The 17500-nt window shown below is 39.0% G+C and overlaps 1 protein-coding gene across 5 annotated transcripts in view; it reads left to right on the top strand.

The window, feature by feature from the left end:
* Positions 1-17500, top strand: part of LOC137618050 (serine-rich adhesin for platelets-like) — an 81965-nt gene that overhangs the window by 23549 nt on the left and 40916 nt on the right. The window contains exon 1 of one of the 5 annotated variants that reach the window (XM_068347994.1): positions 6979-6999. The exons of 1 other annotated variant lie outside the window; for it this stretch is intronic. Coding sequence is in view for 1 of the 4 variants with exons in the window: in XM_068347998.1 (XP_068204099.1) it covers positions 16014-16039 (26 nt within the window). In the remaining 3 variants the exon portion in view is untranslated. Of the gene's footprint in view, positions 1-6978; positions 7032-7106; positions 7129-15998; positions 16040-17500 lie in introns of those variants that run through there. 3 more of the 5 variants (XM_068347992.1, XM_068347993.1, XM_068347998.1) reach the window with 3 other exon arrangements.

Genomic DNA, 17500 nt, shown 5'->3' on the forward strand with positions numbered 1-17500 from the left:
GTGTGCATATTCCCGTTTCCCGGTGATATTTAAAAATATTCGGGAATTGAGCGATCGGCATAATAATAATATAAGAAATTTCAGAACAGATTGAATAACTACCATAGTTTTATATGACAGGGATTAAAATTATATAGAGCTTTTAGAAGAATTATGATTACAGTATTTATGACGTCATATGACTAGTACTGAATTATAGAAAATGGGAATTCATCGGCTTCAGAGAAAATGGAATTTTTATTTTCGAGGTTAAACCCTAATATATTTACGAACCCACAATGATTTGTAATTTATGGGGTTTCGTGATAGTTTTTACTTATTAAAGTATTTTTCCTTGTTTCCTTTCCTCATTTGGCTATTTTTCCTGCTGGGGCCCGTGGGCTTATAGCATCCTGCTTTTCCACTAGGGTTGTAGCTTAGCAAGTTATAATGATAATAATAATATAATAATTATTATTATTTAAAAATAGTAATAATAAAAATGATAATAATAACAATGATAACAACAATAATAATAATAATAACGATAAATAATAATAACAATAATAATAATAACGATAAATAATAATAACAATAATGATAATAGTAGTAGTGATAATAATAATGATGATACTGATTATTAATAGTAGCAGTATTATCATAATTATTATTATTATCATTATTATTATTATTATTATTCCCCCACCACGTATCTTTTTCCTGTTGTTGTTTACCCACACCCCCCTCCCCCACACACCTGCGCTGCTTATGACTTAATAATCTCTTTCATAACATCCATTTCTCTTCACGTGATTCTGGCGTTCCAGTTGAAGCTATCATATGGTTCGTTCCACTTCACTTTTGAACTTCTCTTGCCATTCTTGTATGGGGATAGTCTTGCTCCGTATTACTTACAACCTGAATCTGTCATTACCGGTTTTATGTTGAGCTGAGAGAGAGGAGAGAGAGAGAGAGAGAGAGAGAGAGACGAAATTATATAAAATTTCTCTCTCTCTCTCTCTCTCTCTCTCTCTCATCTCTCTCTCGAGAAAGAGAGAGAGAGAGAGAGAGAGAGAGAGAGAGAGAGAGAAATTTTATATTAATTTCGTCTCTCTCTCTCTCTCTCTCTCTCTCTCTCTGTATATATGTATTATATATATATATATATATATACACACACATACATACATACATAAAATACAGTATTAATATATTTTGATCTTTCACTTATGTATCATTTTGCAATCCACTGTAGAGCTGAAAGGAAAATAAGATATATATATATATATATATATGTATATATATATGTATATATATATATATATATATATAAAATATAGTATTAATATATTTTGATCTTTCATTTATGTATCATTTTGCAATCCACTATAGAGATAAAAGCAAAATAAGAAATAGGGCTTTGAACAGATCCAATCCACTGAGCCTCTCAAGTCCTACCGTTACCGGGATGTTAATACCCATAATCTTTCGCGAAGAGAGAGAGGAAGGGAGGATTGAGAGAAGGCAGGCTCTATTGGAGGTATTCAGAAGGAAAAGGAATTACTGGAGAGATTTAATTGAAGAGACTTTGATACGGGCGTGGGTTAGCCATTTGAAGTTGAAACAGGAGTGGGGCAGATGGGCTGTTGATGGGTTGGCACCAATGGGATGTTGATGGGTTGGCACCAGTGGGCTGTTTGATGGGTTGGCACCATGGGATGTTGATGGGTTGGCACCAGTGGGCTGTTGATGGGTTGGCACCAGTGGGCTGTTGATGGGTTGGCACCAATGGGATGTTGATGGGTTGGCACCAATGGGAAAGGTGGCTTGCTGTGGCTTGTTGGTGATCGCCAGACTGGGCTTCGAGTTCCGGTCAAAGTCGTTAGTTTCTTGTATCTGCAACCTCACCATCCATGTGAGTTAAGGATGGATGGTTTGGGGGGAGCCTATAGATCTATCTACCGAGTCATCAACAGTCATTGCCTGGCCCTCCTTAGTCCTAGCTTTGATGGAGAGGGGGCTTGGACGCTGATCCTATGTATGTATTGTCCGTCTCTAGGGTATTGTCTTGTTTGCTGGGCAATGTCACTGTCCCTTGCCTCTGCCATTCATGAGTAGCCTTTAAACTTGGAGTCAGATGGAAAATGTCTCCATGATGATTGGATTGCCCTCGTGGGAGATGGTGAAGATGGTGGTGGTGGCAATGTCACTGTCCCTTGCCTCTGTCATTCATGAACAGCCTTTAAGCTTAGAGTCAGATGGAAAATGTCTCCATGACGACTGGATTCCCCTGGGGGGTGTGGGTGGATGAAGGCGAGATTGAGTAAAGAATCTCAAGATTGAATCCTCTTTCAATTGGGTATCCGTCTTATTGCATTCACGGATATTTTCGTAATACTTAAGGGGAGACCTTTTGCATGAAGACTTCTCTTTGAACTTCTCGTACCTTCTCGTAACTTCTCGTACCTTCTCGTAACGTCTCGTGAAGTGGTCTCTCTTCTCATTTTCTCCAGACAGGTGCATTGTAGGTACGTAGGGAGGTGAATATCTGGACAGGAATTTGGATTGGGGGGAGCGTCCCATTGATTGAGGGCTCCGGTGGGTTAATGCAAGAGCGGCCTCTTAAACAAGGGCCAATGAAAAGGACTTCGAGGGCGTGCAGACTGAAGGGGCGTTGTGGGGGAGGGGGGAAGGGGGTGGGTCAGGATTTCACCATCAAGCGAAACAGGCGATTGTTGTGGTCAAGTGGCTCAGAAGTATGAAGTTGCACGTATAAATAAATGCTCTAGTTTTAAGAATATATATATATATATATATATATATATATATAATTTATATATATAATTTATATATATATATAAATTTGTCAGCTGATTTCTGTTAGTCAGGTTACCCAGTTTAAGAAATAACTACTGTGAATAATAAAAAAAAAATTCTCCTCCCTTCTTCTTCTTCTTCTTCTTCTTTATTATTATTATTATTGGCCAATTCCCCGCAACACTTCATGCGGGTCAGATTCATAGTCACGAAAGGCTGCAAATTTCCAAGCGCAACACTTGACTCCTTACGCCAGTCTTCTCTGGATACTTCAAACCTAGTTTATGATTGTATTTTAACTGTTCTTTTATTGGCCGTGCTACTTTACTGCAGGTTAGTTCCTTAAAAAGAAAAGGAGGATGCGCCGGGAAGGTAGGATGTGTGTCGGGGGCCCCCAACCTACCCTCCGACACTCTGGTCCCACCCACCATCTTCGGACTTCGGCCTCATTTTCTTTCACTTCCTGTCAGTCCACTCACGACCTGATCGTACCCTTATTTGAGGCTAGCTGGTGCCACTCGTTAAACGAACGCTTATATATATATATATATATATATACAGTATATTATATATGTAAATATATATATATATATATATAATTGATTCTGTGAGGAATTGTGGTAAAAAAGTTAGCACTCAGGTGGAAGGATTTACCGAAGTATTTGCATGTAGTTTTGTTACGTTAGTATAAATTCAGTGTGTGTGTGTATATATATATATATATATATATAGATAGATAGATAGATAGATAGATAGATAGTGTCATGTTCTAAAGGAGAGGACGACTTTAAATAAGCTGATTGGATAAGCTTGACAAATTATATTAGAAAGGTGGCCAATATCCAGGTAATTGACTTCTTGTTTACAAGGAGGCTGATGAGCCGTCTGTCTACGTACGTGATGATTAATGTGGCAACTTGGTCCTATTTAATGTATATTTCTCTATAGCCACAAAAATATATTGAAGAAAAAGATGTAGAGTTTGAAATGATACGGATAACTAATTCCTGTAGATACTCCACGGCCCACACTCGCGTATACTTCTATTTGCTAGCGGTTCTGTATGCGTATATTTTCGTATGTCACTTATTAAATCAAAATGAGCGTGTGTAAGTGCGTAGTTAACATTATCTTGCAACTGAGTTGTGGTGGCCGATGTGGTAACGTCCCTGACTGGTGAACGCTCCAGACTGGGGTTTGAGTCCCGCTCAAACTCGTTAAGTTTCTTTGGTCGCTGCAACCTCACCATCCTTGTGAGCTAAAGTTGGGGCTTTGGAGGGAGGCGTATAGATTTATCTGCCGTGTCATCAGCAGCCATTGCCTGGCCCTTCTTGTTCCTAGCTTGGGTGGAGAGGGAACTTGGGCGCTGATCATTATGTATATATGGTCAGTCTCTAGGGCATTGTCCTGCTTGATAGGGCAATGTCACTGTCCCTGGTCTCTGCTATTCATGAGCGTTCTTCAAACCTTTTAAACACGTGCGTATGCTTCTGTTTGCTAGTACTACTGTATGCGTATATTTGCGTATAACGTGTTTGATAAGACACTACACAGTCAAAATGGATGGCTATAAGTGTGTATTAAACTATATCTTGCAATTGCGATTGAATATGACCGTATTCGAAGCATTACTTAAATGGCTGCTTTTCTGGTCCTAATACAGCAAGGGAACCCTACTCTCTACTTTTCACGGTCATTTTACCATATGCATTCCAAGGTATACAGCATTTCACACCACGCATTGCTCGTTCAATGTTTTTATGTTGACCAGGCTGACATGAGTCTTTTTTATTGTTTATATATGACATGTTTTTGACATTGTTAATAGTGTATATAGGACATATCTGTTTTGACGCTGTTACTGTTTTTAGAATATATTGTTAATTTATTCTCATCATTTATTTATTTCCTTATTTCCTTTCCTCACTGGGCTATTTTTCCCTGTCGGAACCCTTGGGCTCATAGCATCTTGCTTTTCCAATTAGGGTTGTAGCTTGGCTAATAATAATAATGATAATAAATCCACACCATCGAAACACTCGCAGAATAAGAAAGTCTTTAGTTTCATCTTGAAAGTCTTAATATCTTCAGTTTGTCTGTGTGTTGTACCTTCCAGAGATGAAACCTGTAACTGTAGATGAAATCAGCAGACGAATAGTTTTTTTTTTTTTTTTTTTTTTTTACAGCCCCCCCCCCACTCCCTCAATCACTGGCCCACTCTCTCTTTCCTCGACTCTTATGATTCCCCGCCCTCGCTTCAGTGAAAGTTGAGGTGAGATTGGCCTTCGAGTTAGAGATTCCAGACTTTATACTATTATAATTCTCTTGCTATTGCACGAAGAAACTGGAAACTATGTTGCTTTTTTAACTATTCCAGTTTTTAATCTCTCTCTCTCTCTCTCTCTCTCTCTCTCTCAACAGTCATGAGTTTGAATATAATTTTTTTTAGTGAAAGCGCCTGTTCATTTGTGTAATTTAATTTACATTTTCCAATGATGAGGGAATTTTTTTTTTAATAATCAAAATACTCTAGATAATTTTATATATATATATATATATATATATATAAAATTATCTAGAGTATTTGGTTTGAATATAAAGGAGCAGGAATTTGAGAATAATATGCGATTCATGTGAGAGAGAGAGAGAGAGAGAGAGAGAGAGAGAGAGAGAGAGATTCATATTTAGCACTGTGAACTCCCTCATATTTTGTTAAGATAAAATGACTTTCAGATATCGTTAATTGGTGATAGATATTGGGGAAAAAAATCAAATTTATGAAGTAGCTACCAGAAGTTTAGGAGGACCCTATGCTATCAGATAAGACGGGGGCCCACCTGTCTGTCTGTCATCAAGACGGACAGGTCGCCAGCCATAGGTAATGGGAGTGGCTGGAACTGTCAACCCACCTTTTCCCGTCCTCGGCAAGATGAACTCTTCACTGTCAATTTTTATCTGACTTTTCCTCGTACTCAGAGAGATGTGTGATTTTTGAGAAGCCACGTGCGTAAACATGAGAGAGAGAGAGAGAGAGAGAGAGAGAGAGAGAGAGAGAACGGACATCATGAATCAACATTTGTGTAAATATATACTTCACTATCTAAAGTCTCCTTCAAACAATCTATTACTTATTTTACTTTGACGGCTGCTTTTCCGGTCCCATACAGCAGGGGGAACCCCCATCTCTCTACAGGACCTCCACTGTCGTTTTATCTCGTTCGTTCAGAGTATTCATCACTTCATATCACGTATTGCTCCTTTACTGTCAAACCAGTCTTCAGTTTCCTCTTGAAAGCTTTGATATCTTCAATCATTCGGATGTCCCGGGGGGGGGGGGGAGCTTATTGTAGGGCATCCTATACAAAGAAAAGCCACCTTACTGATTAAACCTCTAAGCTACGACCCTGGTTAGAAAAGCTAGATGCTGTAAGCCCGGAGGCTCCAACAGGGAAAATAGCCCAGTGAGGAAAGGAAACGTGAAAAAATAGAATATTTAAACAACGTTAGAACAAATTTCTCCTACATGGCTGAGGACTATGAAACGCGAAGTAGGAGATGATGAATGGAGAAGTATTCAATTAAAAGCTCAAGATAGAGATGACTGGCGAAATCTAACCGAGGCCCTTTGCGTCAATAGGCGTAGGAAGGGATGATGATGATGTTATAAACTATAAAAACTTGAAAAAAAAAAACAAGAGGAAGAGAAATAAGATAGAATAGTGTGCCCGAGTGTACCCTCAAGCAAGAGAACTCTACCCCAAGACAGACGAATACTGATCATCGCATCTAGATGAGAAATCACAGCTTCTGAAGGAGGGTAGCAGATGCAATAGCAGCAGGAGGACGGGCAGCAGCAGCCCTGCAATAGCAGCAGCCATGCAATAGCAGCAGCCATGCAATAGCAGCAGGAGGACGGGCAGCAGCAGCAGCAGCAGCAGCAGCCATGCAATAGCAGCAGGAGGACGGGCAGCAGCAGCCCTGCAATAGCAGCAGGAGGACGGGCAGCAGCAGCCCGGACGGGCAGCAGCAGCCCTGCAATAGCAGCAGCCATGCAATAGCAGCAGGAGGACGGGCAGCAAGCAGCAGCAGCAGCAGCAGCAGCAGCAGCCTCCTCCATCGCTGCCGCTGCAACGCCACCATCATCATCAGGTGGTACAATCGAGGCCGGGGGCCCTGTCAGGCAGCAGTGGTGTGTGGAACTAGGTAGAGTGAGGTGCACTCCTGCAACTTCAACGGTGCCTCGACTACTCCGATTCATTCCTCCATCTCTCTCTCCTTCCCTCTTTGGAAAGCCCGTGACTTACGTTTCCGTTTTATAATTAGAGGCCGAAGGTGAAGGTGTCTTGAATTCATACCGATTGCTATTTCATCCGTTCATTACTTTGTGTATTGTTGCTTCTACAAATTAGCCTTTCCTAGAAAAGCGAGTTGACTTATTTCGAGAATGTTAGTATGTTACCGCGTGCGTGAACGTTGAAAACGGAAATAAAAACAAATAACTGGATAGAATCTGTTCAGATCTACGTGACCTTCTTTTTTGCTTCGGAAAGAAATGACATTCCAAGTTCCAAGGTGAAAGAAATCCGACCACCTTGATTCGCATTGGAAAGAAGTGCGAACGATCGAGTGCTCGAACTTGAGACAGGAGGCGAGTCAAGCATCCAGGTGAAAAACGCTCCCCGGTGAGACGTTTCCCCAAGTGTATTCCTTAGGGAGGGACGCTCTGTGGTGCGATAGAGACTTACAAACGAGGAAGAAGAAGAAGGTAGAGGCGGATACAAGGAGTGGTGGTTTCAAGTCCGGGTTTCGGGCTACCGGTAGCACATAGTATCTGGCATTGCATTGGTTCGTCTCGAGTGGATATGCAAAGACTGTGGCGTACGAGACGTTGAGGGAGATGGTCCGAGTATAGTCTTGTTGTTGTTGTAGTAATAAGGTTACTCCCATGGTGTGGCACAACTTTCGAACGAGAGAGAGGGAGGGAGAAAACGGTTTATTTGCATAGCGAGCGATTCACGCAATGAACTTTCCTGTTCTCTGGTGAAGAAGTCTTTAAAAGAGGCAATGAAGAGTCGACTTCCTAGTATGTGACAACAATTAGCGGTTGTTTTATAATGTGATGGGCATTCTGCTTTGTAATGCTAAAAGGCTCTTCTCTGTTGCTTCTTTGTGGCGTTGTAGAATGCACGGGTGAAAGGAGAAGGATGTTCATCAACAACAAACATACTCTCAGATTGTATCGTAAACATGGCGTGGTTTTTACTGCGGGTGTGTATATGTGGGAGTCTTTGGTTTCAAAGGAGAAGATCCTTGTGGAAAAGGATTTAATTTATTCAAGTGATGAATGACTCAAGTCTTCGAAATGTGAATAAGAACGATGATCAAGACGTAAAATCGAAAATTGATATTTTGAAGAGAAAGAATAAACTATATAAAGGGAACGAACGTGTGATTTCAATCAATGGATGAGTTGTGAAATTGAGTAGATCAGTAAAAGCGAAATCAGTGTCAAGAAAAACAACTGTTACTTGTTCGAGCTTCCATCTTGTGGCCCCCTTGATACGCAAATTAATGAAGGGGAAATTGTGTCAAGTGTTTGGGAGTTTGCAGTGTAAACACCCGAACAGAAGAGTGTGTTGTGCCCTGTTAATGAAGTTGGTGGAAGTTGCTCTCCTGACGAATCCTCCACACATGAGTAGAGACAAAATAGTTTATTTATTTAATGTCTATTCCATTATTATTTGTTTTCCAATTTGTTCGAGGTGCAAGCATTGATGATTAAAGGTGCAAATTCATTAAAAAGTATGAAGAATTGGGTACACTATAGTATTAATTTAGTGAGGCAGATTTGCACCGACTTTCAGGGGTCCCCTTTCAGCTCGGAAAAGTTTCCTGATCGCTGATTGGTTGGACAAGATCATTCTAACCAATCAGATAGTAGGAAACTTTTCCGAGCTAAAAGGGCACCGCTGCGAGCCAGTGCAAATGTGCCTCATTAAAAAAACTGAGTATAAATAAGAATTTTATGATAGAATAAATTTATCTTCTTCATTTGAACAGTTGCGTATAACTGTCGGTTATCATAGTCGATATTTTTTTCAGGCCTGAATGAAATATATTTACTGTCTTGTTATCATAGCTGATATTTATTCATGATTGATGGAAACCGGTAATAATATGTTTACTGATTAGTTGAATATTCAGATGTTCGTAATATTCCCGTCCTGAATGCTTAGCATTTTACATTTTCAAATCAAAGGAAAATTTTCTTGGTCAACTGTGATCAGGACAAAGAAAGGTTAAAGGATAAAGAAACTTGTTTAAAAGAAGGTCTGCTCTCAAAGTATTATTATTATTATTATTATTATTATTATTATTATTATTATTATTATTATTATTATTATTTGCTACTATCTAATTATTTTTTTTCTCTTTGTCATGTTTTCCTAATGCTCTCCCTGATTGTCCAAAGAGTTCCTAAATCTCTCTCTCTCTCTCTCTCTCTCTCTCTCTCTCTCTCTCTCTCTCTCTCTCTCTCCTCTCTCTCTCTCTTCCATAATAGCATTTTCCTAGATTATACAGTAACGCCGGAACATTGTTACCAGACGGCTTGTAATCAAAGAAGGTTTTTGCACGTAGTTCTGTAAAATCTTGTCATGCACCTAAACTTTTAAGGCCTTCTGTCCAAAGTGGTCAAGCCCATGTGTGACCGAGGAATATTAATTACCTCCATGTCATGTTTTACGTGTATTGCATTAGCTGTCGAACAAAGTGACTAGTTCAGTTTCGAGGTTGGGTTTTTCAACAAGGTTGGTACTTCAGTTGCAAGGTTGAGTTTTTGTCCTGTTTAAGTATCATTGCATTGTTGTCATTACCTCCGCCAACGAAGTTGGAGTGGAGGTTATGTTTTCGCCTTGTTTGTCTGTGTGTATGTTTCTTTGTTTGTGAACAACTTCTTGGCCACGATTTTACTCATAGAGTAGTGAAACTTTTCAGGGATTAATTTTCATGTCGAGACGTGGAATCGATTCAATTTTTAAAGTCCTAGGTCAAATGTCAAGGTCAAGGTCAAGCAAAAGGTGGACCGAGTTAATCCTAAGGCAAACTGGTTTCGAGAAATAAGCTGCCTTGGCGGAAGTATGCCCTCTACTAAGTCCACTTCTAGTTGCTTTCACACAAAAACTACTCCACCGATTTTGACCAAATTTGGTAGACATGTTAGATATGACCCAAGGGTTAGTATGTAACATTTTGGATAAAGTACATCAAAGTAAAGTACGCAGCAATAATTTTAAAATAATCGCTTTTTTATGTGTACATTACGTCAAAAATTATTGAACCAGTTTCAACTAAATTTGGTGGACATGTGGGGTATGACGCAAGGACTAATCAAGTAGGTTTGAAGAGAATACATTGATGTTTCCTGATCGCTGAATGGTTAGAATGATCTTGTTCAACCAATCAGCGATCAGGAAACTTTTCCGAGCTAAAAGGGCACCCCTTGAGATAGCCTAGTCAATCCTCCTGTTTTGCCTGGTTGACAGCCCCCACGGTAATTTTACCTCCGATTGCATAGAGAGGCGCCGTTCTTTAGAATAATAACAATGTGTGTGGCTGTTTGTTTGGGCTGTTCTTCCCACGATGAACGATCATCAGGTCTAACCTTGAACTCGCAGTAAATATAATACGGACAAAGCTGGCGATTGGAGATTTATAACTTAGAGTCTCTATGGAGATATCAACATACGATTTTAAAAGTAGATATTTTATTAGGAACCTGTTATTATTATTATTATTATTATTATTATTATTATTATTATTATTATTATTATTATTATTATTATTATTATCATTATTATTATTATTATTATTATTATTATTATTATTATTATTATTATTATTATTACTTGCTGAGATACAACCCTAGTTGGAAAAGCAGGATGCTATAAGCCCAAGGGCTTCATCAGATAAAAATAGCCCAATGAGGAAAGGAAACAAGGTAAAATAAGATATTTTCAGAAGAGTAACAACATTTAAGATAAATATTGACTATATAACTATAAAAAGGAAATGACAAAACAAGAGGAAGAGAAATGGGATAGAAAAGTTTGCCGGAGTGCACCCTCGAGCTTAACTATGATAAGACCTTAAGTGAAAGTGAATAGGAGATATTTTGAAAACATCGACTTGTCTCGGTACAGAACAATGCTGATGATTAATATTTTCACTTATTCTATTTTATGGAAATAAAGGTAATAGAAAGACATTTCTCATGACATTAATATTTGGCTCAGAGAGAGAGAGCCTTATTGCCTCATTCTATGTTTGGGTTCCCCCAGGTCCCTCAGTGTGAGGCACTTCGTATATCCACCAGAGAGTTGCTTATGCATCTTCCGGAGAGAGAGAGAGAGAGAGAGAGAGAGAGAGAGAGAGAGAGAGAGAGAGAGAGCCTTACTTTATTGCCTTATTGCCTTATTCTATGTTAAGGTTCCCCCAGGTCCCTCAGTGTGAGGCACTTCGTATATCCACCAGAGAGTTGCTTATGCATCTTCCGGTGAGAGAGAGAGAGAGAGAGAGAGAGAGAGAGAGAGAGAGAGAGAGAGAGAGAGAGAGAGCAAACAGCAAAATGCCTGTTGTCAATTTCAAAAGTCAGCATTGACGATCATGAAGTACGCTCATTATGTGAACGAATTCACTCGCCTTGTTCCACTTTCTATTTAAGGCATCGAGAGGCTGCTGCTTTTTTTTCTATTTTCACACGCAGCCTAAACTTGTAATACTTGAAGGTGTGTCGCAGAGACTCGATTATGCATCGCAGCATCTGATGTCGGTTGCAGTTGTCTGGGATGAGGGAGTACATCAAAGATGCTGAGTACATAAAAGATGCTGCATGAGCTCTGGCGGCCTCAGCAGTTATTGAAGGGCATGAATGATAATGATGCCCAGGTTCGATGCTGGGGAGAGGGGGGAGAGGGGATGATTGCGTTATTGCCGACTGGGTCAGAGGAAGGAGGGAGGGGTGGGGGGTGGGGAAGGGGGGCTTAAGGGCGATACAATGAAAAGGGAGGCTTAGCTCTTGTCTTCACCCCCCCCCCCACAGGAAAGCTTCATAATTTGATGTCCCATGAGAGCGTGTGTGTATGTATGTTTGTGTGTGTGAGGGTAATTGGAGGATGTGGCCCTTTTCGTGGTGCCCTACACTTTAGACAGCGAATAAATGCCTTTAGTTGTTATTATACTAAACACTCACTTTATTTCGATGCTGGAAGATATAGAAGGCATAGGAAGAACCTTCTAGAAACCGAATTAATTATTTGTTAATTATTTATGGTATATATAAATGCTGTGGTGGATAACGGGGGAGGGTGGGCTGTGGCACCCCTAGCAGTACCAGCCGAACTCGGTTGAGTCCCTTGTCAGGCTGGGAGGAACGTAGAGAGGAGATGTCCCCATTTTTGTTTCATTTGGTTGATGTCGGCTACCCCCCAAAAATTTAGGGAAGGGCCTTGGTACATGTATGTATGTATAAATGCTGCAGGTCTGTGCTGGTGATTTGTCACGCATTTAAAGGCTTGAAGGCCGCTAGGACCAAGAAGGGCCCGGCATATAGACCTATAGGCTGCCCCAAAACATGCCCCTCCTTAGCTCACAAGGATGGTGAGGTTGCAGCGACCAAAGGAACTAACGAGTTTGAGCGGGACTCGAAAAACCCCAGTCTGGCGTCCTTACCACCTGATTTCTGAATGTTAGTTCAAGGAAAAAGGTTTAAAGCATTGACCTTGGAACCTTCTCGTACATTTGAATAAATATTTGATATTTGATACCCCCCATCTTGCTTGTCCGTAGCATGTTTTTCTATTATTATTAGTTCTAGCAGTGCCAGACATTGAAATTGAAATGAACCCAACCTCTCTCTCTCTCTCTCTCTCTCTCTCTCTCTCTCTCTCTCTCTCTCTCTCTCTCTCTCTCTCTCTCTCTCTCTCTCTCTCTCTCTTTATATATATATATATATATATATGTATATATATATATGTATATATGTATATATATGCATATATATGTATATATATGCATATATATATATATATATATATATATATGTATGTATGTATGTATATATATGCATATATATATGTATATATATGTATATATATATATATATATATATATATATCATATATATGCAAACGTACATACAAACATACGTACATACGTACATATATTTCCCATATATAATAAAGAGCATATATATATACATACGTACATACATACATATATATCAATGATGAGGGAGGGAATATCTCTTATTATTTTCTATGATACAAACGTAGGCGATGGAGAATCCTTTATCATAGTAATTTAAAACGGAGTGAAAAGACACCTAGTGTTATGTTTATTGTTTCCTGGAAATATCAGTATGCCCTTGTTGGCGGGGGGGGTGGGGGGGTGGGGGCTTAAATTGGCAATATTCCAATTAGACCGGCAACGCTTGATAATTGTAATTGGGCCTGATCATCGCTGTGTTGGAAATTTAACGTATATTGGCCTATGTTGTCTATTTAAATTTGGATTTCGACTTGTTTTGTCAAAATTTGAACGAAACCTTATGCTAGATTTGTTTATATATTGTATATATAATATATGTTTTGTATGTATCTTTATATATATATATATATATATATATGAATATATATATATATATATATGAATATATATACAGTATATATATATATTATATATATATATATATATATATATAAATATATACACATACAGTATATATATATATATATATATATATATATATATATATATATATATATATATATATATATATATACAAATATAGCCATTTCTAGTTCCACTATAAGACAAAAGGCTTAGACGTCTTAGTTTTGTGTGTGTGTGTGTGTGTGTTTTTTTTTTTTTTCACCACACTGGCCAGTGTGGATGGGTGGTGATCGGAGACTTAAATAATCTTAGCTCTCACAGCAAACCAACCAAGTATAGGTGTTCCTGACTAGTACAGCTTTACTGATCATGACGATACACAAACCCTTTCACCACATTAAGGTACATAGATGATGTCGAAGTTGGATTTCTATATTGTTACTAATTTTTTTATAGTTATGCTTTATCTAAACTCGAATCATTGATTACTTTGTAATGGTCTTGATGTATTCTTCTAATAATTTAATGTTTCACTTACTTACTGCGCTGTAATTATTCATTGGCCACTTTCCTCTTGGGTAAAAGAGACTCTTTAGCTATGGTAAGCAGCTCAAAGGACACTCCAAAATCAAACCATTGTTCTCTAGTTTTTGGGTTGTGCCTCGGTACTGTGGTCTTCCACTGTCATGGGTTAGAGTTCTGTTGCTTGAGGGTACACTGGGGCACACTATTCTTATTTCTCTTCCTCTTGTTTTCCTCACTGGGCTATTTTCCCTGTTCGAGCCCTTGGGCTTTTACTTACTTTACTTTGATGGCTGCTTTTCCTGTCCCATACAGCAGGGGAACCCCACTCTACAGGACCTCCATTGTCGTTTTACCTTATTCGTTCAGAGTATTTAACGTTTCATGTCTCAAATTCTTCATTTGCTGTTGAATCATCACTGTCAAAAGACTCGTGAAATAAGAAAGTCTTCAGTTTCCTCTTGAAAGCCTTAATGTCTTCAATCATTCGAATGTTTCGTGGGTGCTTATTATATAGTCTCGGGGCCGCATATATAAAGGATCTGGAGCCTAAAGTAGACATATATCTAGGTTCCGGCAGCTTTTCCAACTAGGGTTGTAGCTTAGCAATTATTCTTAACAATAATAATAATAATAATAATAAAACTTCCCTAGAACCACACACACAAAATGTTTTTGCGAAAATACTGTATGAATTTGTGATATAATGGCTGTCGACTTACATACAAGAGTAATTGCTCACAAGGCAATAATAAGACACAGTGTTACCAGAGGGTCCCGGAGATTGACTGGATATGAGGCCAGACATCGAGTTAGGGAAAATACCAGTCAAGTCAGCCTGTCTCTCAGCGACTGGGGCTATTCCTGTCGTCTTCATAAGCTAGATACATTAATTTTTCTGATCAGGTCCTCTTTGGGTGGCCCTATTTCTGCGAGCTTCAATGTTCTCTTGGATTATTATGAGAATCTCTCTCTCTCTCTCTCTCTCTCTCTCTCTCTCTCTCTGAACGAATTCAAGGGTAAGTTAGACAAGACCATAAGTAGTACACAAACTAATTTTCTTTACCCAAGAGCAAATGGAGTCTCCGCTAAGGACTTGAGAAGTCTTTGAGACATACAAAATCCTTGTAAATCTCTCTCTCTCTCTCTCTCTCTCTCTCTCTCTCTCTCTCTCTCTCTCTCTCTCTCTCTCTCATGAAAGTGATGACATACTAGCATAAAATTTCAAATCAGTTCTTAACTACTGTGGCGAGCCCTTGGGATTATAGCATCCTGGTCTTCCAACTAGGGTTGTAGCTTAGCTAATAATGATGATAAAAATATTAACTTAGTCATTAATGCTTGATGGGTAAACAGTTCTTGGCTTTTAAATGTCGTTTATGTAAATATGCACTAGCCACTGTCAAGCAGTTTAGAAGAGAGACTTTAGCTATGGTCAGCAGCTCTTCTAGGAGAAGAACATTCCAAAATTAAACCGTTGTTCTCTAATCTTGGGTAGTGTCATAACCTCTGTACCATGGTCTTCGACTGTCTTGGGTTAGAGGTCTCTTGATTGAGGGTACAATCTGGCACGCTGTTCTGTCTGTTTTCCATCCTCTTGTTTTGTTAAAGTTTCTATAGTTTATATAGGATATATTTATTTTAATGTTGTTACTCTTCTTGAATTTTTTAGTTTTCCTTGTTTCTTTTCGTCACTGGGCTACTTTCCCTGTTGGAGCCCCTGAGCTTATAGCATCCTGCTTCTCCAACTAGGGTTGTAGTTTAACAAGTAGTAATAATAATAATAGAACACACACGTGTCAGTGGTGCGTGTTTATATTCTTTGGAATTATCTCTTTCGATGACGTCAACATTCAATAGTTTATCCGCATGCTTTTAGGTGACTCCCTTATTGGTCAGTGTGTGCTTCTGACATGCGGGTCTGCTACAAGTCTCGTAGCCCGCCAGAGAAGGAAAGAGAATCCGTGGTATCCGAAGAAGCGAACCAACGAAAGAGTATAGGTTTCACTGTTATGTTTTGAGTGATGTTCCCTGTTTCGAACTTTTCCAGGTAAGCACAAGGAATCATTTGACATACTGAGACGTATTGGATAGTTTTCTCTCTCTCTCTCTCTCTCTCTCTCTCTCTCTCTCTCATGGTAAGCACAAGGAACCATTTGACATACTGAGACGTATTGCATATTTCTTCTTATCTCTCTCTCTCTCTCTCTCTCTCTCTCTCTCTCACTTTTCCAGGTAAGCACAAGGAATTATTTGACATACTGAAACGTATTGCATCTCTCTCTCTCTCTCTCTCTCTCTCTCTCTCTCTCTCTCTCTCTCTCTCTCTCTCTCTCTCATGATTCACATATACCCTTGTTATAGTACATTTATTCTGGCGAAAGCAACAGGTGTGTGCGCTCAGACGAAACATGTAATGTTAAAGGTGAAAGCTGTAAGCATCTTCACGAGATACATGCAGCCAGAGCCATCTGGTAGTGGGAATTACAAGTTGCGTTTGTGAGGGGGTGTTGCATAATGACGTGCCTTCATGATATGAGTATATTCGCGTTCTGTTTTAGTTTGTATTATGTATAAATATATGTCGGTATGTATAGTATTTTTGCGTATGCGCGCTCATTAAATTGTGATTTTTGAAGTGAATTTATTCTTTGATTAGCAACACTATTAAATGAGAAAGTTATATATTGACGAACCCTGCAGAAGTTTATACAGATCGTAACAAATTACATCCCACCTCAATGTCTCCTGTCAATTTTGTCGTATTGGTGAAAAGTTCGGACATTCTTTTAATAATCTACTCCAGGGTTCATAAGGGAGCAACATACCAGACAAACATAGTGGTTTAAACAGTCTCCTGTAATAATCATATTTCATGTGTGTATTATTTTGTTCTTATTTCTATTCTGTTATTGGCCTTTTTTTTTTTTAATTGGAAAATAGTGTCGCATTCATTCATACTTTATATTTTTGTGTTTTTCCAAGTCAAGTGAAACGTGGGATACTAACTTTTGAAAGATATTGTTTAATCTTATATTTTTTTGTCTTCACTTTTCGCGTTTCTGTGTTATGTCGTCATGACTTTAGTTTCACCGTTCGTTATATAGTAAGGCTTTGTGTTATTTAACAAACGCCAGAATTGTGGTGGCCTGGTGGTAGCTTCCGTTCCTGGTAATTCCCAGACTGGGGTTCGAGTCCTACTCAAACTTATTAAGTTCCTCTGGTTGCTGCAACCGCACCATCCTTTTGATTTAATGGTGAGGGTTTTGGGGGAGCCTATAGGTCTGTCTGTTGAGTCATCAGCAGCCATTGCCTGGCCCTCCTTGGTCCAAAGCGGTGGAGAGGGGCATGTGTGCTGATCATATGTAATATGGTCAGTCTCTAGGGCATTGTCCTGCTTACTAGGGCAATGTCACTATCCCATGCTTCTGTCTTTCATGAGTGGCCTTTATTATTATCATTATTATTACTATCCAAGCTACAACCCTAGTTGGAAAAGCCAGATGCTATA

This window comes from Palaemon carinicauda, chromosome 24 (assembly GCF_036898095.1).
Source record: "Palaemon carinicauda isolate YSFRI2023 chromosome 24, ASM3689809v2, whole genome shotgun sequence".
In the NCBI taxonomy this organism is placed as follows: Eukaryota; Metazoa; Arthropoda; class Malacostraca; order Decapoda; family Palaemonidae; genus Palaemon; species Palaemon carinicauda.